An 18,806-nucleotide genomic window follows, 5' to 3' on the forward strand; every position below is an offset into this window, starting at 1 on the left:
ATAACTCAGAGACTGAATACTATATTTTCTGTATGTATACACTGGAGTGATAAAGTAAAATTAAAAATTAGACTTCATCATTTCCCCATGTTGATCCTTTCTGAAGGCGTTTTGTTGCCTGCTGTATAAAATCTCAGAAGGCATGTATGGCCCCTGACAACCTGTCAGCTTTTTCAGCTTTATTTCTCCCTATTTGTTCTTCCCTGCATTTACTACCCTAGCAACACCCAACTCCTTCCTACTTTACCCTCGTGTTTTCTCTTTATATTCTCTCATACTTTTTCCCCTCTAGCTGTTTTCCCCTAAAATCAAGACTTGGATTATGGCAAATAAAATGTCTACTATAAGCAGAATATTTTAGATGCAATTAAAGTATAAATAAAGAGCTATAATTGTGGGGTTGAAATCCCGTGTTTCCCTGTAGCTCCTGTAGTAACCAGCGCAATGTTGCTAAAGTAGTAACTACTCAATAAATATCTTTTATGTCCTTTGCTGATTCCCAGTGGATCCATTTGTTATAACTTTCCTGCCCAAGAACTGACCTTTTGCCTTCAACACCAATTCCAATGTCCTCTTCCTGGTTTGGATCCTCCAGAATCTCTATCTATCCACCCTTATTTTATAATAATGTCTTTCTCTGGCTTGCTCATCACTTTGCTGCCCTTCTGTTTTATCCTTCTTTCATCAAGTTCGCCATCTTTCTAGTAATGTTTCACACATCATACTCATCTTCCTTCCCCTCTCCCTCCCCACTTTTCCATTTAGCTATTTCTGTTTTGAGGTTCACTCCAAAATCCTATCTTTTCCATTGGTACTTCATGTATTTTAATCTGTGTATCTTTAATAGGGATAATAAGAGTTTCCAACCCACTGGTTGGTTGTGAGAATTAGATAGGTTAATATAGATAAAGTGCCTGCCACACAGTTTGTGTTCATATGTGTATATATCATAGACTTCATTGAATTTTCTCATCCTAAGCCTTTGTTCTATACAGCCATTGCCCATCACTGAACACTTAATAGATTTCTAATTGTCTAATTCTAATTGTCTAATTCTAAGACTTCTTTCTGGCCGGGCGCGGTGGCTCAAGCCTGTAATCCCAGCACTTTGGGAGGCCGAGACGGGCGGATCACGAGGTCAGGAGATCGAGACCATCCTGGCTAACACGGTGAAACCCCGTCTCTACTAAAAATACAAAAAAAAAACCTAGCCGGGCGAGGTGGCAGGCGCCTGTAGTCCCAGCTACTCCGGAGGCTAGGCAGGAGAATGGCGTAAAACCCGGGAGGCGGAGCTTGCAGTGAGCTGAGATCCGGCCACTGCACTCCAGCCCGGGCGACAGAGCAAGACTCCGTCTCAAAAAAAAAAAAAAAAAAAGACTTCTTTCTAAAACCTAACTCAAATTCCTTGAAAACCAAAGCCCTGTCACATCACATCCTCTTACCCCAATGTCACTCTTATAGTGACATTCTAGTGACTTAATAATCTGTGGTTGGTTTCTTGGCGTAATTTGTTCTGCAAAATCAACGATCAATTATTCATAGATGAATATCATCACTATCATCATCATCATCCACCCAAACACTCTAGAAGATATTTATTTATAGATATGAAGTATATTTTAGTAGTGGCATTCAAGTATATATGAATCCAATGTTCTAGGTATTCATAACAGTTCCTACAAAACAAGGGAACCACACTGAGTGCATTGAAAATCTGTCTCTGTCTCTCTCTCTCTCTCTTTTCTTTTCACTCCCTAAGTAGTTACATCCTATTCTCTGATAGAAACAGAATCATCTCTTAGGCAGAAACAAAGTCCTCTCTATTTTAGTGAATGTCAAATGAGGCAAAAGAAGAGTTACATAATTTAGTAGAAATTGAAACTAAATTTTCCTTTAATATTTTTCTAGATAATCTGAATTGAAAAAGCAATTGCAACTTTACACTGCATTACATTTTTGTGAACACATTAAAGTGGATCTCATCTACTCACTATTCCAGAGTCTGTTTATGAAGTTGTATGTGTATGAAGGCTGGAATGGAGTACATAACAGAGGAAAGAGAGGGAATGGCTGTTTTTAAGTCTATTTGGTTTCAGTAGACTTATACACATTTGGAAAGTTGGATAGTGAAAGAAATGTTTCACAACATGATCCCATACGTGAGTCAGAATCATCGGACTTAAATTTTTCTGGGTGTTAGCCCCAAACAGTCTTCAAATTGATTACAATTTAGGGTTGTGTAAGACTTCATGACAATTGGTTAGGTTTTGATTCAGAGGAGTAACAGAGTTAACTATATTTAAAAATTTCATTAACATTTACTGTCATTTGAATCAAACAAATAAGGACCACCTGTAAACTATGGAAATAATCCTACTGATGAAAAAGATCTTGAAAAAGATCTTTCTCAGCTTCCTATGGATTAATTGTTCATTTTTTTTGGTGAAGTTTTCACTTATGGGATGAATTTAAAGTTTCAGAGACACATACTAACTAACCACTGGTCCAAGTTCAGTATCAATTTATTTTTTAATATTAATAGAAAAGTAGTCATTAAGTTAATTTGCTTTTTAAATGAATATGATATTATTTTCAGTATAAATTTTCAGAGTAAATTTTCTGACAATTTAAATTTTTATGTAATATTTTAAAATAGCTTTGTATGTTTATTTAATTCTCTTTCAAAAGTTAGATGTGTGTTAAAACCTATTGTGATTTTTTAAAAGAGAAGGAAGTGATGAGTATTTTTAATGCTAGTGGTTCTCAATGTTAAGCTGCTCCATAGTCAACCTGGGATTGTAAAAATACCAGTGTGCCAGGAGTGATTATTGCCTGGACCCCAGATAATTGTATTGGACTCTCTGAGAGTGGGTTTGGGCATCTGTGTATATCTAACAGCTCCCCAGGTGATTGTAATTATACAGTCATGTGCTGTATAATGATGTTTTGGTCAGTGACAGACCATATATATGACAGTAGTCTCATCAGATTATAATGGAGCAGCCCTATACAGGTGTACCGTTTTTTATTTTTCACACCATATTTTCACTATATCTTTTCTATGATTAGATACACAAATACTATTGTGTTACAATTGCCTGCAACACTCAGTACAATAACATGCTTTGTAGCCTAGAAGCAGTAGGCTTTACCATACAGCTTAGGTGTGTAGTTGACTATGCCATCTAGGCTAGTGTAAGTGCAATCTATTATGTTTGCACAATGACAAAATTGCGTAATGGCACATTTCTCAGAATGTATCTCTATTGTTAAGCTACACATTGACTGTGTTAACAACTTACAATGTTCATAATCTTTTTTTAATGGGATGTGATTCTCCTTTCATTTGTAAAGTGATACAAATTATAATGTAGGTTTGTTTATTGAAAATTCTCCTACTAACCCCCTCTTCCATACTCTACCACCATCTAAGTTATGGGAAAACTCTCTTCTCCCCGAGATCATCAATGCCTACCTCCCGACTCTCATTTGGCCCCCTCTTCCACTCTTCCTGTCCTTTTGATTCTCTCCAAATCCCTCTTCACAACTTCTCCCATGTTATGCGTGCTGCATACAAGTAGGAATTGTGGCTGTGTCAATGGCTGCTTTTGTGTGGGAAAGGGAGGGGCTAAGCATGAGTCAGATGAGTCAGAGGGTGGGTGTGCAGCACAGCCAGGACCATGTGGATAAAAAGCCTCGATAGTAATGAACAGTGGCCCATCAAATTGAGTAATTGCCTTAGATATATCTCCTATTTCTCATCCCTTTTAAGTAATACTAAGCCTGAAAAATATTTTGCTCCTTTAACCAATAATCAACTCTCCTCTATGTATCTTAAATCTTCTAATTTGTTTTTTATTCCACCGGGGTTGGGATGATAACCATTGAAGGTAAATAAATTACATTAAAATATGTTGGATATCTTTCTAAATGTCCACTTAAGGTCACATTTCAGAAAAAGAAAATTTAAATATAAACACTAACATACTGAACTACAAATAAAAATGCATAACCCTAAAATGTAAATGAAGTATTGGAATTCAGGCAAGCAAAACCCAATTCCTTGTCTCTACACTTTGAATCCTTGAGGGCAGAAACTATATGTTATTTATATTTGCATTTCCAACATCTAGCATTATGCCAGGTTAAAATAGCTGGTAACGGCTAGTGGTATTAATATACATTTTTCTTATAATGGCAAATTCTAATTTTCTAGAGATTTGTACTTTAATCGGTGTTTATTATAAGGTAAAATTAAACACATTAATTATACAAATGTATGTAATAATAATTTTATCTTAGTTTTGAGGTTAAAGGAGAAATTCATTTCTTATTTTCCTCCCATGTATATTTGCTAACATTTTCCCAATTTTTTTAAATCATTAAATACGTATTAGTTATGTTGTCCCTGTATGGAAAAAAGATGACATCAATCAAGTTAAAATCGGAAATGTCTAATCTTGAACATGAAGAGTTCACAGTCAGTTTATACTTGACAACTAAGAAACAATGGGCTATCTCTAGAATAACAATTTGTGCATTTAAACGAAGGCTTATATTTGTGCGAGAGGCAGTTAATAGTTCAACACAGTGTTTGGTTTAGGTCACTGCTTCTCAAGGGAAAATAAAGTAGAACACGATGCATTACTTTGTCCCTTGCTTTGGTTAAATTTCAAGTATAATTAAGAGAAGACTAGAAATTGTTAATATTAATCAAAGGGTTTGGGCTATGGATGTTAAAAAATGTTGGTAAACACATAGTTGGGCAAAGTCCTTTGGAATGTTAAGCTGTAAATTAAACACATATCACACAGGGAAATGAGGGACTTGAGAAGTACAGCGACAACTTGTACATGAATTTAGATTTCATTATGTTTTTCAATAAACAATTCTTGATATTCTATGTGAAAGCACCTTATTATCTATCGTTCCTACTTAATGGCATTCTAAGTGGCTAAGAAAGTTGCTCAAAGTCACATAGCATCAACACAGTGTCAAACACAGATAATCTGACTCCAAATTCAGTGCCCTGTTCATCACAGCTCTGGACCCCTGCAGCCGCTTAGGAGTATGTGAGCTAGTGCTTACTGCTAATTTACTAGAGGGACAATGGCAGTCACTTGAGAACCTACTAGTGGTTTGGTATAAATCCTTCTCAGAGTTGTCCCTGGACCAGCATTATGAACATCATTTGGGAACTTATTTGAAATGAGGCATCTGGTGTCCCGCTACAAACATAATGCATTTGAATCTGCATTTTTAACAAAATTACTATACTTTTTTTTAATGCACATTACAGTATGAAAAGCAGTAGTGTAAAGAAGTCCAGATGTGAAATCAGGGGACCTGAATTCCATCTCAGCCCTGCCACAGACTAGCCATGGCACTTTAAATAAGTTGCTTAATTTTTTTAGAGCATCAGTTTTTCTGTAAAATGGGATGATAATATCCATCTTAGAGAGGGTTATTGCAATGATTGTATGAGTAAAAATGCCTGGAATGTGAAACCCTGTCTCTACTAAAAATACAAAAATTAACCAGGTGTGGTGGCATGCACCTGTAATCCCAGCTACTCAGGAGGCTGAGGCAGGAGAATCGCTTGAACCCGGGAGGCAGAGCTTGCAGTGAGCCGAGATTACACCACTGCACTCCAGCCTGGGTGACAGAGCAAGACCCCATCTTAAAACAAACAACAGCAACAACAACAACAACAAAATGCCTGGAACCCAACAGGAGTTTAAGAAATGCATACTGAATTCATATGCAAATCCACAGATTATAATGAAACAGCTTAGGCACTCAGAGAATTCAGTGAACCCCTAAATTTCTGATTATGTTGCACCAAAGAAATACCTGTGCTTGAATTTATTTAAATTAAGCTTTCTGAGATATCCACATTTTTGTGCTCTAGAGAGTTGCAACAGTTATTCTCAGCAGAGCAATTACAGGTGAGGCCGCCCTATAATGAGATATCTTTTCTACTTTATTAAATAAACCCCCTTGAATGGGCTCCAAAATGGACCTGTCTTGTACCAAATTCCATTATCTTGGAAGTAATCTCATAAGAAGGCCCCGGTGTGGGTTCAATCATGTTGGATACCTAACATTTACCATAAAGAATGTGTTCTAGAACAGTGATTCCCAAAAGCTTGTTCTCAGACCAATGCTTTACCGATCCAAGGGAAAATAAAAAATACAACATAGCTTTTCATAAAATTAAAATATAACTATTTTTAAAATATCCTTCATTTTGAGAGTATAACCTTTCTGTTTCTTTTTATCTTTCCTTCTAACTTTTATGGATAAAACTGCTCCATATTTTGTGATTCAATGGTGGTAATAGATGGTAATTTTTGTAATGTTCTTGTACAACACAAATGCAATGTCAACCCACTCTCCCCCTACACGCACTTAAAACATTTTTTATGGATCCTTGAAATGCGAAAATTCTGAACTATTGTTATAGAAACACCTGCTTAAGAGGAAATTCTTTTCTATAAAATCAATGTTGGACATACAACATTTTAAATTATACAATATAGGGACCAAACTACAAAGCGTTAATTGGAGGGCAAATCTGTTCTGTGTAGGCATATCACAGAGTGTAGTAGTGCTCCTCAAACTGCGATGTGCATAAGGACCATCTGGAATTTGTTAAAATACAGATTATGATTCTGCAGGTCTGGCAAGGTCTGGAATTTTGTATTTCCAACCAGCTCACATTTAGAGTAGCAAAAGCACACTGGTGAGCCCTGAAGCCAGATAACCAGATCCTGAATCCACCTCCTCTAGTTTTTGACCCTTGAGCAAGTTACTTAACCTGTCCACCCTTGGTTTTCTCATTAGTAACACAATAATACCAGTACTATCTCACTGGCTTGTTGTGAGAATAAAATGGAATAATGAATGTAAATAATCCCAGAATGTAAAATATAGTACCTGACACATATAAAGAGCTCCATAAATGTGAGTTATTACTTTAACTTCACAGACCAGTGACTGGAGCGCCAAGATATTAAAAAAAGATTAGCACCTCAAGGGTCTGCTGCATGATGAAATTGGAGGAATTGAAAGTTCTGGTTGGTAATGGATGGGTCTTGTTCTGTCTTCTTTGATGGGTTGAGTAGGATTGTTTGAAGCTGTGAATCTTAAAGGATACATATAGATTCGTTCTAATTCAGAAGGTGGAAGCCTCTTAATTATTAGGATCCTATGATTAAGATTGAAATGGTGGTATTGTCTAAGTTGCATGCTCGGAAGTTAGAAAAATTTCTTTGATTGTTGTTCCAATAAGTGACAAAAAATATGATTACTACATCTTCTGTCCTTTCTGTATTCCTAATTTATTAATCTCTTCCTACTTTTTGTTGACAGCCAAGCAATTTATTACATAGTAGTATGTATTACTTAATATGCAAATACAACTATATGAGGCAGTCATATTTTTTTAAATAGAATCCCTACCGTTTTTGTAGTGGGGAAATTTGTATAGCTGTCTTTTAAAAATTGCAGGGAATAGTATCTAGGCACGACAATATAAAGTAATATGAATTTTGTATTTTTATCTTCAGCTTACACCTTTTGGCCTTATTGGTTTAGCTTCTGGTGTGAATACAAACATAAGAGCATATGATGACTGTTTTTAATAAAACTTGAGAAAGATTGATGAGGTGGTCATAGAGCTAAGGACCAATTTTACCCATATAACTGATTCACCTTTATACAGTAAAAAGAAAGCATGCAAAAATAAGTTATTTCATTAAGCATGTTTACATAAATGCCTGCTATGTTACAAAATCCTAAAAGACTAAAGTTGACTGTTTTTGGAAGTTAAACTGTTGTCTTCTGAATCATTGCATACCATTTGACCTTAATCATTATAAAATGTTTTCATAAATATAGCTATCTAGTGACTATGTTATGAAAATAAAAGGAGTTAGTACTTTGTCAAGAACACAAAGGAAACTAACACATAAACAGAATATTCCAGTGGTTTTATTAGATGCATTGGAAGTTATTATGTCACTTAATAAATATTTAAATGCCTCCAGGGCCTTCGCTCAGTTCTTACTTTTCTGTTTCTTTTTTGTGGCCTCACCTTTAATCACAGCCAGTCCTCTACATGCTCTTACAGCTGACTTCGCACCACATATTTGGCAACCATTCTAAATGTCTTTGCTGGGCACAGTGGTTCATGCCTGCAATCCCAGAACTTTGGGAGGCGAGGCGGGTGGATCACCTGATGTCAGGAGTTCAAGACCAGCCTAGTCAACATGATGAAACCCTGTCTCTACTAAAAATACAAAAAAAGGTGGTGGGCGTCTGTAATCCCAGCTGCTCAGGAGGCTGAGGCAGGAGAATTGCCTGAACGTGGAAGTCGGAGGTTGCAGTGAGTTGAGATCACGCTACTGCACTCCAGCCTGGGCCACAGAGCAAGACTCCGTCTCAAAAAAAAAAAAAAAAAAAGTCTCATAACACTTTCCTTGTAGCAAGCCTTCTATGGGAGAGATGCCACTTATCCTTCAATACCTATTTTCTCCTTCTTTCTCAGTAGTAGAACTTCTGAATGTTAGCGCCATCTGGAATAAAGACCGTATTTCTCAGCCTCCCTTGCAGGTATGTGTGGCCACATGACTAAATTTTGGTTAATGGGAAAAAAATGAAAATGGTGTGCTCGTGGAGACACTGTGTTCCTCTCTCTTTCCTTTTTCTCATTTTTGGCTGGCTAGAATGTGTATTTGATGATACCAGCAGGAACGGTTATTTTGGATCATGAAGTCAAGGCTACTTGTTAGGAAAGGAGATATAACCTGGCATCCTGACCATCATATCATACCAGCCTTTGACTACCCACTTTTATGTATGAGAGAAATAAACTTCTGCCTTCCTTCAGACACTTATTTTGCAGCCAAACCTAACCCTAATGTATCCACACTCGAATACTTGCTGCTACATCTATCAAGTGTGATCAATATCATTATGCCTTGGCCTCTATTGTCCATCCTACCTTATTCAAAGCCATTTTAGGACTTAAGGAAAAGGGAGAGATGCCTTAAATGAAATGTGAGAGCACTCACATTTAATAAGGTTAAATTTAGAAGTTAAATTCGGAAAAAAAGAAAGTCTAAAAAGGCTACAAATCTTTTCCATTCCCAGTAGCTTTGTTTTATTGAGACATTCTAGCTAAGATTTCAAAGTTAACTCCCCAGATAATCAGACAAAAGCTAGGCCAGATGTCTAAGCTAAGTTTTGATTTCAAAATAATTATTTTTGTTAATTATCAGTAATTAGTGTCAGCATCCAAAACTTTCCTTAAAACCCTGGGAGAGAGAAAGAAAACAGGAGAGAGAAAAAAAGAGGAAGTGGGGAAGGAGACAGAGAGAAACACAAGCATTATACAATACAATTATATTTTAGGATTAACAAAACCTGATTCAGGTTTTATAATTGTGAATACTGGATTTTATGGAAAAGTGGGTATTTTCTTTCATTTAACACAGATGTCTTTTGCTTTTACCTAGACTTAATTTGAAGCTTTACCAGTAGCTAAGAAAAGATGCCTTTCTTTTTTCTTGCCAGAATGAGTATTTTTCTTTATCTATAAAATTTATACCTTTAACCCTCCCTGCACCGGGAAATAAATTTCAGTTGAAGATGGCTCTGGCAGAACTGCCTGGGGTTCTTCGTAGAGTCTTTCATTAGCATCCTTTTCTTAGATGGAGGCTGCAGAGCTTTAGCTCAAAAGACTGTTCAAAAGAACAGAGGATTCTTTTGGTGGTTTGTGGATAATACGGACTTTTCAGCACTTATTAGGTAGCTTAGAAGTTTACATAGTGCATCACACTTCCCTTATTTGTGTAGATGACCCTTTATGTGAGCAGAAATATTTATAGATGCATCTATTTGTGTGCTACCTAATTACTTCATATCTACTCAGGTCTGCTTTTGTACTTAGCGCCTTTTTAAATATTTAGGGGCACCCTTTGTCTGGTGTCACCTATTAATAATTCATTGTAGTTGTAGTCATTTTAACCTGCAACTAACAATGAAAAGAATACTCTTTAAATTTCACCACTTTCACGACAACATCTCACATTTGACTCCTGCTCACTCTCATTGCCCATGGTCAATTACTCTTTTCAGTATTTTTCTTTTCTTCTTTTTTTTTTTTTTTTGAGACAGAGTTTTACTCTGTTGCCCAGCCTGGAGTGCAGTGGTGTAATTATAGCTCACTGCACTCTCGAACTCCTGGGCCGAAGAGATCCTTTCAGCCTCCTGAATATCTAGGAGTACAGATGTGTGCCACTATGCCTAGCTAATTTTTACATTTTGTGGAGACACGGTCTCACTATGTTACCCAGGCTGGTCCGGAATTTCTGGCCTCACGTGATCCTTTCACCTTGGCTTCCCAAAGTGCTGGGACTACAGGTGTGAGTCATCATGCCAGGACTGTATGGCATCTTGATTTAAATGTTTACTGGTTTGTCTTCCTCACCAGATGGTTAGAGGGAAGGAACCATGTCTTCATTCATTTCTTTTGAAATATCTCCAGTGCCCAGCAGGCGTATATAGTATGCATTGACATGTTTTTTGTAAGATAGTTTTGTAAAATAAAATACTACATAAGCACTCATCAATATAACAAGACCAATGGTGCATACACCTTGGTCCTTCTATGGGTACAGTATGTCATGAGCTAGTATAATTTTCCTACTACCTATTTTGTGTTTTAGTAGTGATTCTGAAGTTTATTTTAGTCCATGGGCTATTTTTTTATGCCAAGATAGTCACAGACTTACCTGTTTACAGATAGGAAGATAATTATTCATAAAGATCACTAGAATGGGGAGGAAAATAAAGTTTGATGGTAAAGTCAAACGGTGTTATTTTGTTTGTAATAAGTATCATGTATAAATTATAAGCACATGCTAAAAAGTAAAGATGGTTATGTTTAATCATGAGGATACTACATATCAAAAGTGGACAATTCATATACTCATTAACTGCCTATTTCTAGAGAATCTATATTCTACCCACCACCATTGTACTAAAACTTTATGGCTTTTATAGGTGTACATCTAAATGAAGAAACCAACCGCATTTTTAAAATATATCACCATTCACTTCAGCGTTTGTAAAAAGTATGAGGTGTGCTTTTGGGGTTATTTCTATATATCAGGTGCACACAGGCATATTAATTTGCAGGCATAGCTTATTTATTTGCTTTATGTAAACGGGGAACTGCAAAATCCCAATATAATTAAATATCCTCACCTCATGATCTCTGTTTATTACAGTATGGTCAGAACCCCTCAATGTAATTGCAACTTTCCATTTCATAGCTTCCTGTCACCAATCTATATTTTCTTTAATCCCATACCTCAAGTGCTGTTCTGAACTGTCCTGCTGCCAAGGCGTATTTCTTTTGTCTATAGCAAGAGCTGGCATCCTTTAAGGCTACCTGAAGCCATTTGTCAATCTGAGGCAGAAAGCTGAAATTAGGTACACTCAAAGGGTCTACTATTTCAGCAGCTCGGCAGGTTGGCTGACTCCCAGTAGACATGAAGGACTCTACAAACTCATAGTGAACTCCCACTTCATCAATGTAGACCAACTTCATTTCCACATCCATTATGTTCTTTAAGGGGATGTGAGGCAGAGGCATGGCGATTAACTGATTGTCAAGTTCTGTTATCTTTGCCTCTTTCTTTCTACTTGGCTTTTCTTCACCTTCTGCCTTCCGTTTAAAGGCTGCTTTCTCTAAATCATTGCTTTGTTTTTCTTTGATGCTCTTTGTCATTTTTATTCTTTCAAGTGTGATTTCTACCTGTTTACCTCCACAGTTTTTCTTAATCTCTTGTGTCATTTCCAGGATGTTAGGTGGGTGTGCTAAGGTGGACATTTTCTTGCTTGTGTTTATCTTTGGAACAAGCTGATCATGATAGATCCTATTCACTGCATTCTCCAAACTCCTACTGCTTCCTGCATCCATTGATCCTGTCGAAAACTCCTGCAGGCGCTAGAAAAAGGAAAGTAATTAAGGCAATATTTTGAATTCCAGTGGTTTAGACTATAGTCAAATTCATTTTAAACACTATTTTATTCATTATTAGTATTTGTTGCCTTGTAAGTAAAACTGTATTTACATCATCTACTGACTATTTTAATAGAGGAATATATGTGTCAGTCTCAAAACTCACCAAGATAAGAATTTGTTGTAAACACATCTAGACATTGTCTTAAAAAATAATCCTCCATGGCTGAACAACATTGAATGAATACATTAATGGGGTACCCAAACTCATTGAATAGGAAAATTTTATACATAGCCACTGAGACAAGAAAAGCCAAAGTAAATCTATCTCAATATTAATTTCCTCAGAAAGGCAGGTGGTCTAGAACTCAGTATAAAATACATTACTCACCTGAATAATAGACTTGGGAGTCTAAAGAAACCCCAGCTGCTTTCTCTGAAAATCTTCCAAAAAATGTGAGCACAATCTTTCCTAAATTTGTTTCTTTTATTACTAATGAAAATCTCATGTTTAAAAAGCTCATAGACAACTACTGTTCACAACAGGCTTTAAAGAAGAAGAGTATGACCTTCAGCCTTACACAAATGTGAGCCATAGTCTATCTTTAGTCTACTGTATTAATATATTTGCAGTAATGGTATCAACAATGTACATTATGTAGAGATGAGATATTTTCCTAAAATATTAATGCTCAGAATATATAACTAATAGTCTTTTGATTCCAAGATTCTGCATGTTATGTGCTTCTAGATTTGTTTCAAAAAATCAAGTGTTCTAAGATATAATAATTATTTAGTATGGTTGGTTCCTGACTTTTAGGACTCTTTCTTTTTACCTATCACATTCTATTCTGGAAACAACTTTGTGGAGTAAATAGGGACAGGGACCACATTTTGCAAAGAAACTAAGCGATAGAGGGATTAAGTTCCTTCTCCAAGGTCACATTGGTTGGTCATTAGCAAAATCTACCCATTCAGCTAACTAAGTAGAAGGTAACCCTACTATTACCTTCGTAGGACTGCCATTCGCTAACCCCTAGCCTGGGATACTTCCTCTATAACATGATGTTCTTTAGTATAGCTAATAGACATAGCTTGGACCACAAAGATAGGAGAAAAATGTGAGAAAGAAGGGCTGCACATAATAAGATAACAATGAGATAAAAGCTAACACTTGTGCTTTTATCGTCAAGGTCAGTGTTCGACTCAAGATAAAAATCATGAGTCACTTCTCAAAACTTACTAATGTTGTTGATTATTTTCATTTGTTTGTTTGGAAGACAGTAGTTTGCCAGAGAAGACCCTTAAAACCAAACACCGCATGTTCTCACTCATAAGTGGGAGTTGAATAGTGAGAACACATGAACACAGGGAGGGGAACATCACCTACGGGGCCTGTGGGGAGGTCGGGGAAAGGGGAAGGAGAGCATTAGGACAAATACCTAATGCATGGGGGCCTTAAAACCTAGATGATGGGTTGATAGCTGCAGCAAACCACCATGGTACATGTATACCTATGTAACAAACCTGCACGTTCTGCACATGTATCCCAGAACTTAAACAAATAAACAAACAAAGAGCATCCTGAACTGTGACCCATTAGATTTTTAAGTAAAGGAAGACCCATAACTGTTCCTATGGCTCTAACCTTTGAAGTACTTTCTCCCTCTGTACCATTGGACACATATGTCATCAGAAAAGGTTTACGGTCATACATGGACATATCAAAGGATTTACCTTGATGGTCTTTGTTATCTCATAAGAATGACTGAATTCTGCCTGGCGCGGTGGCTCAAGCCTGTAATCCTAGCACTTTGGGAGGCCGAGACGGGCGGATCACAAGGTTAGGAGATTGAGACCATCCTGGCTAACACGGGTGAAACCCCATCTCTACTAAAAAATACAAAAAACTAGCCGGGCGAGGTGGTGGGCGCCTGTAGTCCCAGCTACTCGGGAGGCTGAGGCAGGAGAATGGCGTAAACCCGGGAGGCAGAGCTTGCAGTGAGCTGAGATCCGGCCACTGCACTCCAGTCTGGGCGACAGAGCGAGACTCCGCCTCAAAAAAAAAAAAAAAACAAAAAAAGAATGACTGAATTCCAATAATTCTAATAATAGCTATCTTGTTTATTGATTTGTAAAAGCTAAGTCCTAGAATATTTCCCCAATGATTCATAATGACACAGTAGAGTTGTGTTTCTGTAGGATAAAACATCTAAGTTTGAAATTTTTACCAGCGGGTGTTATGTTTGGTATTGAAGATCAGCATGACTGTGAATCACAGGCCCCACCAACAGCTTCGCTTTGGGCAAGACCCTGTTTCCTTTTCATCTCTTAGAAACATTGCTGGTCAGGCATAGTGGCTCATGCTTGTAATCCCAGCATTTTGGGAGGCCGAGGCGGGTGGGTCATCTGAGGTCAAGAGTTCGAAACCAGCCTGACCAACATGGTGAAACCCTATCTTTACTAAAAATACAAAATTAGCCGGGCGTGGTGGCACATACCTGTAGTCCCAACTACTCGGGAGGCTGAGGCTGGAGAATCACTTGAACCCGGGAGACGGAGGTTGCAGTGCGCAGAGATCGTGCCATTGCACTGCAGCTTGGACAACAAGAGTGAAACTCCGTCTCAAAAAAAAAAAAAAAAAAAGAAAAGGACTTTGCTGGCATCCAACATCTTTTGGACTGCTAATGTGGCTACTCAGAGCAGCAAGGGGAAAACGGTCTTGGCCATCTCTTTATCTTTTGTTTGCTCTTGTGCCACATCTACATATGATTTGGATTGAGTAAAAATAAACTTCAGTCCTTCAGTTAAGATCTCTGTTGAATGAACACTCCAGATATGCATCTATACCATTAAGTTTCTTTTGGTAGCAGAGATACTGTTCTTGAAACTTGTTTAAACCTCAAAATACCTGGTTTTAAGGGTTTCTGGTTCATTTTAATTTCCACAGTAGGCTGTTAAAAATATAAACAGGAAACATTGGTTTGTGAGCTGTTCCAACGTTTTCATGATACCTCCCCCAGGTATCTTATCTATTGAAACTCTCTCTACTTCAAGCACTAGAGGCTAAAATGTACCAGAATATCTGTAGTTGGTTGTCGTTAACCAACTACAACCTAAAATGTTGTAAAAGCATCTACAGCAGCATTACCTATCTCTGCTGTATTTATTTCACATATAAATGCATATAACACATATAAATGCTTAAAATTATCTTTATAGCCATTTCTTCTAAAGAATAATTGTTCTCTCTCTCTGCCTCCCTCTCTCCATTTCCCTCCCTCCCATGCTCCTTTCCTTTGCCTATTTTCCTCCAAACTCCTCCCACTCCAATTCTCTTCCCAGATGTCCCTCACCCCAAGCCTTTTTCTTTCTGCAAGAAGGAAGGTTTTATTGTTTTTAAGAAATAGGATTCTAAGTACTTCTGCATTAGTCTTTAAACGGCTCTATAGAAATCATCATTTTGGTCTTCAGTGCATTTTTATACAAGAAAAAATAACGGGGAAAAAGTATATAAGGTGTACCTAGAGCACTCGGAATAAATATGTAAGCAAATGTTTCAGACATCTGAAAGATCAATTATTCCCAATATATATATAAGAAACTAATTCAGGTTCCCTCCCAAATTCAGAATAAATACCTGAATATCTGAAAGTGTCATAAATGCACAGGCTGAAAAAGCATGGCCAAATTCAACCATTATTTTTCAGGGCTGGTTGAAAATCAGATGACTTTATTTCAACCTGTGTTTTTTTTTTTTTTTTTTTTTTTTTTTTTTTTTTTTTTTTTTGAGACAGAGTCTCACTCTGTCGCCCAGGCTGGAGTGCAGTGGTGTGATCTCGGCTCACTGCAAGCTCCGCCTCCCAGGTTCACATCATTCTCCTGCCTCAGCCTCCCGAGTAGCTGGGGCTACAGGTGCCCACCACCACACCCAGCTAATTTTTTTGTATTTTTAGTGGAGATGGGGTTTCACTGTGGTTTTTTTTGTTGTTTGTTTGTTTATAAAAATTGTCACACATGTACAGAAGAGTTACGAACTGCTGCTATGGCTTCTTTAAAAATTATAAAACTCTATTTAAATAATCTGGAATTTGAGACCTTTTACCACTTCACTCAATGTGTGTTTTCAGCCTTATTTAGCACTCCTCCTATAAACTACTCTGAAGTCAAGCTGAACATCTTGTTAATTCCAAAAGACGTTCATTTTCAGTCTGTCAACTAAGAATTCCCCAATTTCCTATTCCCACTTCATTCTACCTGACCAAACCTACCAAGGAGTTATTCATTTTTACCTCCTCTGAATAATACCAATGGCATTTATAGCACTTATTTTTTATTTTTTATGTCGCAGTTATTCCTGAATGATTTTTTCTTCCAATAAGCTTCCTAAAAGCAGAAATATACTTTACTCTTCTTGACATTAATTCAGTGCTTTGCATAGAGTAGGCATTCAATAGATGTTGATCAATATAAATGCTGTGAATCAACAGCTAATTTACACATTCTTATTTAAGAGAAACAAAATTGGATTTTTTAAAAAAAGGTACAGACTATAACTTTGAAAAAGTTGTTTCTGAGAAATATTTCTGGATTTATGTTTTGTTTTAAATTTCATCTTGGGTAAAGTACATTTTCTTCTTTGATAGTTCAAGTGAATCATGTACCAACTAGATTTAAACTATCAACCTCTTCACTTTTTTTTAGTAGTCAAGTTGATTAACATGACATTAGTCAGTGTTTCTGAGACACTGAGCTACACTTTAACCATTACTTCAATAAAAATAATTTCAGAGAAAACCATTAGACAATCATTATGTATGTCAAAGAAGTATTTGTTGATAACATTTTGTAAAAATGATCATTCTTTAATTTAGAAGACAGCACTGTAAAATTGATTGCCTCATAGAAATATGCCTTTAAAAAATCTTTAGCAAATATTGACATGAAACATGGGAACAATCTCCAAGGTTTTATAATAAATACAAGTACAAGAAACAAAGAGAAGTTAATGTTCAATCATTTCCAGTGGGTAACCATTTTAAATGTATTCAGTGGATTTTTAACACATTTATGTTTTTTTCTTCAAGTATTTCATCAAGTGTTCTGTTCTATGTGGGAGTTTCTATTGCTTCATAGATTTAATCAGTTGTTTACATGGCTATTAGTACCACAGCTTATTTATTAAATTTTTGATTGAAATAGGCAGCTCAAACATGGGCAATTCAGCAAAAGAGAATCCTTAAAAATGTGCTCTCTGAAACATTCGACATCACAGTTGCTATGGTTTTCTTTCTTTAAAAAAAAAAAAATCTAATTTTAACTTGCTGTTAAATGTAACCAGTGAGACATTATGAGAAAAAACACCTTGTTAGTCTACCAGTTCTTTTAAATGTTTTAAAAAACACACTACAAAATATTACTTCAATCCAACAATCATTTATTGAGCACCTACTATGAGCAAGGTGCTGTGCTAGGGAATATGAGGGACACTAAAGATGACTGAGACAAGGGTCTTGGCATTGTAGTGCTCATAGCTAGGAGTGGAGGTGGAGGATGAAAAGAGGAGATGTTGTTTATTAGACTGTGAACTGCTAGAGAGACAGAAATGTATCACAATCCTTTTTCTATATTGATGTGTAGTTTCTTCAGAGCCTGGAACATAATAGACCCTTAATGTATGTTTGTTGTTAGAATGAATGTGTGGCTGAGTTACCATATTCTACATTATATGGTAGCAATAATAGACATACTTCTGTAGGAACATGGGACTGATGCAGTTTTAAGATATTTGGGAAAGCTTTTTAGAAGAGGGACAAGTGTCCCTATGCAAGTAGTTGCTCTTCTCTATTATCTGAGAACCCTCAAGAAATGGTACGTTATTATTGGAAGGTGGAGGGAAATTTGCCTTACAATGTTTTTTTAAGAACTGCAAAATAAAACAAACCATCCAGTGTTATATCCATAATAATAACAACCAACAGGTACTCTCAGTTTATGAAGTGGTCTTGCTGGATTAACGAATTTGTTTCTCACAACTACTCTTTTGCATAAATATTTTTAGCCATATTTTCATAATAAAGAAACCAAGAGGTTAAACAACTTGAAAGACATTACCAGGACAGTTTACCAAACCTGACTTGAACCCAGCATGTCAAATTCCATGCTTTTTAGATAATAGGATAATATAGTCTTCTGCATTGCACCCCCAGTTATTTGGGGTTTGTACTTTCCTTACTTTAAAAGTTTTTTTTTTTTTAACTTAATAACAAGATATTTGACTTTACTGCTGTTTTACTGGGTGGGACTCCCTCTAAAATGATAACAAAACAAACTAGCAATTTATAAGTTAACTTGAATATGTGAACCAAATTTGTTAAGAAAGGTATTAGATTTTTTTCTTTTTTTGAAACAGAGTTTCACTATTGTCACCCAGGCTGGACTGCAATGGCGTGATCTCAGCTCACTGCAACCTCTGCCTTCCAGGTTCAAGTGATTCTCCTGCCTCAACCTCCCAAGTATCTGAGATTACAGGCCCCAACCACCATGCCCAGCTAATTTTTGTTTTTTTAATAGATATGGGATTTCGCCCTGTTGGCCAGGCTGATCTTGAACTCCTGACCTCAGGTAACCCACCCGCCTCAGCCTCCCAAAGTGCTTGGATTACAGATGTGAGCCACCACGCCCAGGCTGGTATTAGATTTTTAGTATTTTTAAAGATCTGTAGCTGTGAATGTAATTATGGCCCTGCTATATTGTAGCCATCATTAGATTC

At 36.7% G+C, this 18,806-nt stretch overlaps 1 protein-coding gene across 2 annotated transcripts in view; it reads right to left on the minus strand.

The window, feature by feature from the left end:
* Positions 1–18,806, minus strand: part of SPATA16 (spermatogenesis associated 16) — a 257,900-nt gene that overhangs the window by 221,001 nt on the left and 18,093 nt on the right. The window contains exons 2-3 of one of the 2 annotated variants that reach the window (XM_033211731.1): positions 14,946–14,988; positions 11,381–12,019 (exon numbers count right to left, since the gene is read on the minus strand). In XM_033211731.1, coding sequence (XP_033067622.1) covers positions 11,381–11,992 — 612 coding nt within the window. In that variant the 5' untranslated portion in view covers positions 11,993–12,019; positions 14,946–14,988. The remainder of the gene's footprint in view (positions 1–11,380; positions 12,020–14,945; positions 14,989–18,806) is intronic. The other variant, XM_033211730.1, reaches the window with a different exon arrangement.

The sequence above is a fragment of the Trachypithecus francoisi genome, unplaced genomic scaffold (assembly GCF_009764315.1).
Source record: "Trachypithecus francoisi isolate TF-2019V2 unplaced genomic scaffold, Tfra_2.0 Lachesis_group0, whole genome shotgun sequence".
In the NCBI taxonomy this organism is placed as follows: Eukaryota; Metazoa; Chordata; class Mammalia; order Primates; family Cercopithecidae; genus Trachypithecus; species Trachypithecus francoisi.